At 46.2% G+C, this 7,773-nt stretch overlaps 1 protein-coding gene across 1 annotated transcript; it reads right to left on the bottom strand.

Annotated features, from left to right (window-relative positions):
* Positions 1–4,679: 4,679 nt before the first annotated feature.
* Positions 4,680–7,298, bottom strand: irf2bp2a (interferon regulatory factor 2 binding protein 2a). Its single transcript, XM_005742450.2, has 2 exons — positions 6,140–7,298; positions 4,680–5,829 (listed from the first exon to the last, which is right to left on the bottom strand). The coding sequence occupies exons 1-2, from the start codon at positions 6,969–6,971 to the stop codon at positions 5,105–5,107; spliced, it is 1,557 nt and encodes a 518-aa protein (XP_005742507.1). The 5' UTR covers positions 6,972–7,298; the 3' UTR covers positions 4,680–5,104.
* Positions 7,299–7,773: the final 475 nt, after the last annotated feature.

The following is a 7,773-nucleotide window of genomic DNA, read 5'->3' as shown; positions in this document are numbered from 1 at the left end:
TCTGTCATTATTAAAACTCTGCAGGGGTGTGTTTATGTTACAAATGTCTCCAGTGGAGCAAATTTAGACCTCCTTGTGGCCTATTTTCTCCAGCCATGTTGTTATGTACCAAAAATTCTCGATTGCACGCGATAACAGTCCCCTCACACGCCTCCTGTTTTTCATTTGGCATAGTAGCACCACGCCATCTTATCAGCTGATCCTGAGCCAGAAGCTAGGAGTAGTTGCTCAGCAGAAAGAGGAGGGATTGTGCTGGGCTCGGCTATAATATGAGAGAAAGCCCAAATGCTCTTGGATCAGTCCCATGCTTTGTCCTCATCCCTCATGTTGCCTCTCTCCCTCGTTCATTTTTCATCCTCTCTCCTTTCATCTTTTTCTCCTACGCTTCTCTCCTTCCTCTGCATCCTGCTCACTCTCTTCTTCCACCTCTCTCTCTCTCTGCTCCACTTATAAGATTTGGCAGCACTCCAAGATCTGAGAAAAACATTGGAGGCATAGCCTCGTTCTGATGTCTGGAAAGAGGGGGAGACTGAGAGAGTGAGAGAGCGCCAGAGTCCTCATTTCCATTTCACAGACTCCATTCACTGCAACACCAGAGCAAAAAGGGAGAATACAGGAATACGGAGAGATTGAGTCAGAGAGAAATGGATGGATGGAAAGATAAGGCAGGAAGCGATCGCAAGGAAGAAAAATGGAAAATTAGGTTCCCAAACCGCAGCGATAAAGCTAATAAAGAAATCCAGAGACAAACATGAAGCATGAAGTGAGGGAAAGGTGTCCCCATACTATCTTTTAAACAAAAAAACAAACAAAAAAGCTGTGTGTGCCCTCTTAAAGACACTGTTTTTGTGTATGTTCAGTTCCACTGCCATCCAAAACTACATTTAAACACATGTAATTACAGCAGAGAAAACACTGAACAATTCATGGTGCTCTTGCAGTAAACAAGCCTCATACCAGTTTGAGGGGAAAAACACACATACACACACATTTTGGCACTCAGCATTGTAATCATCTTAACTTTGCTGGCCTTCATGGTAAACAGGCCAGTCAGATGTAACACCCCCCCGGCCCCTCTCCCCACTCTGCGGACCAAGCCAAGAATCGGAAGGGAAATTTTACACATCCTGCGGATCCTCCTAATTGCTGGTTGAAGCCCCAGCTTCTCCCCCGGTGCTGAGAAGAGAAACCGTCATTACCAGTCTCGCAGGAGCCCGAGCCCAGCACCAAAGGGGAACTTTGATTGATGAAGAGAAAAAGAAGCAGATCTGAGCGTGTCCTCGATACAACATTTGCTGTGACCTTGTTTTCCCTGACAGGTCTAAAATTAACCAAGCGGCTCAGTTATACTGGGAGTGGAGAAATGTAGACCAGATTCTCCTTTTGGCGCGTCCCCGTCTCTGCTTCGCTTTCAGGGGATTACAGCAGCACGAGCACGCCTTTTGATTTATTGTGCTAAACATGGATTCATTAGTGAAACAGCTGGCTACATTGAGTGCTTTAGTGTCTCCCACACAGGCCTTCCCTCCCTCCACCCACCCACTGGACCATATTCAACATTTTTTGATGTAAAATAAATGCCTAAGGATTAGAATTTGTAGTTGTGTTTTTCAATGAACACGCTGTCAGCATTGGCGTCACGCTTGGCTGATGTTTCGAACAAAACGAACGTCAACAAATACGATTATCTTTTTTAAAAACGGTGTCATTTTCTGAGTATTTTTCCATACGTGAAGGAGAAACGCTTATCTGTGCGGTCAAGTGCTAGAATAAACTCATCTAGTGCTGTAAAGACAACAAATATGAACTCTGAGTTTTACTATCGCGCCGACATCTTTGCGTAATGCCCGAGTTAATCATTACCAGGAGCCAAGCAGCACACACTGGCTGCGTCACCTATCTGTTATTGCCTTTCACTTAGCTTGATTAACTGGATTGTGTCGAGTCAATGTCGATCAAACAGTCAATGAAGGATTTTATGACCATTGATTGGACCCGCGGCCGCCTGATGAAAGATCGCCGGATTTCAGGGATATTTCAAACACTTGACTGTAGCCCAGCAAAAGCCCCAAGTTGCTATCCGGAAGCAGTGGGAAGAGAAGGAATCGAATTAAACTTTACCCAAGGTTGGACTTGGATTTCACCCGGTCAGGTTTTCTATAAATCATTTGAGGGTAAAAACACATCAAAGTCAGGAGCGTTCGCCTCACAAGCAGGGCTTAGACATTAAAAATCCCTGAAGGTTCGTGTAAGTAAACATAATAAAAACGTGAGTCATTAACCACAAATGGTTCCTGCGTGATCGTACCGAAAGCAGGAGAGATGATTCACTTTTTTTTTTTCTAAAAAAGAAAAGATGTATAATCAGAAAAATTAAAGCCGAACTTCATGCTATCAGCTCTGTGCGGCCCTGATCCTCACATGCAGGCTGTTTACAGAAAAGCTCCCTCCCTGCATATTAACCAACAGCCTGCACTAGAGCATCTGCCGTGCACCGATTTCACCGGTAACCACGCAACACCAGAGTGCTGTGTTATGACAGAGCCACTTCCAGGGACACAGTATCACTGTATTAGATATGGCGCAAGCTATTTCAGTCACCACTGGACAAACAGGTACTGCGTCTGCTGTCATATATCTTTACGAGCACAGAGGAAAGCGAGAGAAGGAGACGTGTTCATTTTCGTCTCATTGCATCATCTTTCCAGGTTATAAAAACCTGGCTCTCAACTCTGATATTCTCAGATGTGGCAATTTTAATTTGGTTGGCAGTATAGTGTGATAAGGAACAAGTAGGTCAACGAGTCAACTGATTAACAAAAAAAATTAAATAAAATCTCTGAGAACACCACGTAAGGTGGAATAAGGGTGTGTTGTTGATGAGCACAGTAAAGTGCTGTCCTTTATCAATGTGGGCTGCATTTCTCGTTTTAAAGTCCAACTGATAAGATAGCTTTCCAAAGAACGGAAAAAGGGTGTATAAACAAACAGCTGCCTGGAAAACGCGCACTCATGAAAAACACGTTTCAAGCTTTAAATCATACTGTAAAAGCTGACGCGTGCTCTGAAGTTACCTTTAGAGTTTCCTTTATCCTTTGCAGCCCTTCCAGTCTTCTCGGTTAGGGGACAATAATTATACCTGCTATTCTTAGTTGGCTAAATGGGCGAGTGCAAAGGCTGTGTTTTCATTCAACATCATGAATCAATCAGTTAATCGGGGACACCATGCAGCCTGTTAAAGAAGCGGGTAATCACAGCTTTCAGGTGCCTTCCAAAAATACCATCTTAAACATGTCTGCCAGAGCAAGAAGGTCAGTAAATCCCCGGCTGAATAGCAGATTCATGGGCACCACGGTGAACAGTAAAGCAACAATGTCAGAGCAGTTTGTGGGCCTTTAATGAAGAAGAAGAAAAAAAACAATCTGCTTTTGGATTGTGTGCTCTGTTTGAAAAATCAGGGAGCTAGCAAGAAGCAGATTACGTCTGAAAATAATTACGCAACTGCCTGCTAACACCAAGCCCTCATTTCTGCTAGATATCATCCTCCATGTCTGGGTCTGTGTGGTCAGCTACTCGGGAGCTCTTTGTCTGAGAGAGAGCAAAAATAGTCTCAGGATTGCTTTTCATCTAGACATACAGTAGCTGCAGTTTGTCACTTAATGGCCCACTGTAAGCTCCTCAATGCTTGTAGAGACCAGTAAGGGCTGCCATTAGCGATACAAGAGTTTGTAGGGGGTTTTGTGCACGTTTGTGTGTGACTCCACTGTCAAAGAAATTGCAGCAGCAGTTGCATTTACATTTGAAGGCATACAGAGGGAGGCTGGCATGTAAGGCAGCGTGGATGTTTACTCCGTTCTCAGCGTGGGGAAGGGTGCTGCATTATGAGTGCATGTTCAGTGTGACACAAAAGGCTAAAACCGAAAGCAAACAGTGTGTTGCTGCAGTGCTAATTGTACCTAACGTATGCTTGGAGTTGGTTTGTGAAGCTGATTTTATTCATTATCTGGAGTTTGTCATCTGCAGACTAAACCAAAAGTATGTTTTTTAATAAAAAAATTCTCTCTCCTTACATATATATATATATATAGGGAGAGAGAGAGAGATAAGTTATATGTGTAATAAAACAAAAAAAGCCAAACACCTTTGTGACGTCAGACACAATCTGCATACAAGCTTGGAAAATACACGTCACCAGAAAAAAAACCCAAGGGTGGTTATTTTCAGGAAAAGTCCAAATTTGCGGTCACACGGCGTGGTTTGTACTATTGTATCATGTTGACATTCATGCACGTTTTCATTACTGACTCGACAGATTCCAGCTGACTGAACATGACTTGGCACCTAGTTCTGCAATCAGTTACAGCGATGCACAAAAGTCGAGGACAGTGTGTCTTGTATTTTTTTTCTTTTTTCTTGTTTTTTTCCCAGCCAAGCTTCTCCATGAATCACATAAGACATGTGTGCATAAAGAGAGACAGAAAAAAAAAGGCTCTTCCGTCCTGCAGCTTGAAACAGTAGCCTGCTCATGTTGTGCTGTGTTGTGTTGTGTGCAGCGTAAATCAAGTCTCCTGAGCCGTCACAACAACAAGCCTGCATGTCAGAGCCGAGAGCGCTCTCGTCATCTGTCCACAGCCCCTTGTGTCACTTATTCACTCAAAATGAAGCAAGCTCAGACAATATGTTCATACAAGATCAGAAATTGTATTTGGCAATTTTTAAACAAGTGCATACAAGTACAGCTAAAAGCATTTTTAGTTTTGCCAAGTGCTCGTAGAGTAGCATTAGTCACATTCTACGTTAAACAGGAACTGCCACCAGACCTAGAAGTACATCAAGAATTTTTTGTTAAACATCAACAAAGAGGAACGTAGTTCATTATAATGAGTACATACCTTTATCTTCAAAAATATAGAAACACAATGTATTCAAAAATCAAAAATTATACAACCATGTTTTACGAAGTATACTCTTCCCTTGGGTCCAATATGTACAAGTCCGTTAGTTTGTTTGAATGGTATGTATGTGATATTTATATATTTATACTCATATTTTTTTGCTTCCCCTCCCCAAAGAAGTGTTCAGACAAAAAAAAAAAAGAAAAAAATCAAGGGTCCCTCTCCTTTTTTACTTTGACATCTCCTGCAAGGATGGTGGCGATTTCTCCTTGCATGAAAGCCCATGGTACGTTCGAGCCAACCAGGGGGCATTTCTCTCCACTTGGACAGTACACTTCACCCGTGGCGCCTTGCTGCTTTATGCTTTCCCTTGAGCATGGGAAGCAGAACTTGTGAGAGGGCACAGACGGGCACTGAACAAAGTGTGTGTCCTCCAAACGCTCGTGGCACAGCGTGCAGCACAGAGGTATGCTGCTGGGTACAGAGGAGTCCGGAATGCTTTGTGGGGGGTGCACTTGGTCCATGCCTGGCACATGGGGGGTGCCTGCACTCGGCGCCTCTCTCTGCGCCAGCCTCCTCTGATTAATGGAGGACGGCGACAGGGGGCTGCTGCTGTTCCTCCGGGTGGTGGAGTGGACTTGGTTGGCGTCCTTGGGAGAGCTGTTCCCACCTGCGTTGTCTGCAGCCATGATGAGCGCCGCCATGGGGGACTGACCATTCTGAGCTGCCTCCGGTGGGGTGGTGCGGGAGTGAGGGGATATTGTGGAAGGGGGAGAGGCGAAGCTTGGCGGGGGAACTGGAGGCATTTTCAGTCCGTCAGTAGGTGGTGGTAACCACTGCTGTCCCTCTCCGTTGAGCTTGGCAGCTGTCGCCTCTCCCTCCGGTTCAGGTGATGCTTTTCTCTTGTTGCTCCCCCGGGGATGTTTTCCTCTGTCTGGAGGTAGGAAAGGGTTAAACAGAGCAGTTGAGTTGCACAGCTCATACAAGGATCAACAATTAGCCTGAAAGGGAGATGTGAATTTTGCCAATTCGTGCTGCACCACAGGCTACAAAACAATAACAAACACAGCAAAGGATTCAAAAAATTTATTTATAGCCCTTATAATATTAGGGCATGGCTTTATAAATACCATTTTTACCATCTTGACACATTCCTGGGTGGAAAATTAATAAATCAGTAATAAAAAATTACAATTTTAAAAATACACAGTATAGATAAAATATTCCTGCCTTTTAATGCTCACCTGACTTGGAAAGAGTGGGGCCGGGCTCATAGACCATAGCTCTTTGTGGCATGGGCACATGGTCCTTCTTGTACCTGGTCTCGAACGTGGTGTGCAGAGCCATCAGGTCCCTCACCGTTTTGCCTTTGCCCATCCAGTCCGGGTCTGCCCTGTTTTTGTGGCTCTCCGAGATCTCCGGCGTGAGACTGTCGGGTCTGTGCTTCTCCTTCAGCTCTCTGTCGTGCTCGGTGCTGGAGACCGAGGCGGGTCTCTTGCCCATGTCGGCGGGACTACCGCCCGCCAGAGTGGAGGAAAGCCCGATCGGGTTCCTGCCGTTGACGGCATGCCCCGGGGTCAAGCCCCCGTTAGGCAAAGGCACTAAATTCGGGGGCACCGTGTTATTCCTGCGCGGGTTGGGGCTCTGGCGGTTCAGCTCTGGTGGCTCGTCAGGCTTAGGAAATCCATTAGGGAGCTGGATGCCGTTTGTCTGCCCTCTAGGCTGATACTCTGGACCCAGCCTGGGCGGGCGGTCGGACAGAGGGTAGCGGTCCAGAGGCTGCGGCGGCCGGGAGCCCGGATCTCCCCCCGCAGCGTGGTTGATCGCCTGGATCTCCTTCCCGGAGAGCTGCGACTTCCCCGGCCCGGGAGACCTGCCCTCCTGAAAACCGTGAGCCCTTTTAAGCTGTCGGGCCGTCTCGATGACAAACTCAATGCGGTCTGCTCCTTCGTAGTTGACACATCCCCTGCAGACGGGCTCGGTAAAATCCCAGATCATGGCCCAAGGCATGCGGGGCAAGTCGCATAAATAACACGACTGCCTCCTGGAAGAAGCAGCGACCGCCGCGGACGACATAGCGCTCGTCGTCGACCCCCCGAAAAGAAACCCAAAATGTTGCCTTCTTCCCCCGCTCTCTCTTGTTTTTTTTCCTTCCTCCCGAACTCCCCCGCAAAAAGAAAGCGAATAAAGAGCAATTTCCGTTAGTCGAACAACAACAAAAAAAATGTAATCTCGTCCTCTCTCCGACTTCTAGAGCAACAAGGTTGAAGTTTTAGAGGGAGAAGTTCATGACGGTGTGTACTTTACTACGGCGCTCCTCTATCTATCTCCACTGACTCTCCTCTACTACTGGCTCAATGTAGAAAGTGACGTCACAGCACTAAGCGCCTACATCCACTTCAGTTTCTATTGACTTGATTTCTTCGACAGACCCCTCCACCCCCCCTCCACCACCATCACTACCACCACCACCTCTCCCCCCACTTTACTGCAGCCTCTTGTCACTCACCACTTTTCTCTCTCTCTCCCTTTTTTAATATTTTAACTTAATCACCTGAGCTTCTGCCAACAAAAAAGGCACCCAGTTCAGCTTCACCTCCGACTCCGGAATAACCCACGCTACTGTTATTATTATCATCAAACCTGCAAAAAAAATAGGTCCACCGGTACCAGCCTGCACGCTGCTAAAAGAAATATGGCTGTAGGTTAGCAACAGACCGCCAGGGGATAATAAAAAAAAAGCGACTTTCAAGCTCCTCCGGTTGCTGCTTTGTCCTAAATTCAGAGCATTATCCGGTTCAGGCTGCAGCTTGTTTTTCTCAATGCACCGCGCCTCGACGCAGTGAGCTGCTGCTACTACTACTGTGCACTGAATGAG

Source organism: Pundamilia nyererei, unplaced genomic scaffold (genome assembly GCF_000239375.1).
Source record: "Pundamilia nyererei isolate P.nyererei 1_Seehausen unplaced genomic scaffold, PunNye1.0 scaffold00120, whole genome shotgun sequence".
Classification (NCBI taxonomy): Eukaryota; Metazoa; Chordata; class Actinopteri; order Cichliformes; family Cichlidae; genus Pundamilia; species Pundamilia nyererei.
Note: the sequence above shows the minus strand (reverse complement) of the source record. Positions and strands in the feature narration are given on the sequence as shown.

Excerpts from the sequence above, each read along its gene's own strand:
- irf2bp2a (XM_005742450.2), bottom strand. The coding sequence starts at position 6,971 with ATGTCGTCCGCGGCGGTCGCTGCTTCTTCCAGGAGGCAGTCGTGTTAT. Across the intron at positions 5,830-6,139 it reads CCCCACTCTTTCCAAGTCAG|ACAGAGGAAAACATCCCCGG; the intron begins GTGAGCATTAAA and ends TCCTACCTCCAG.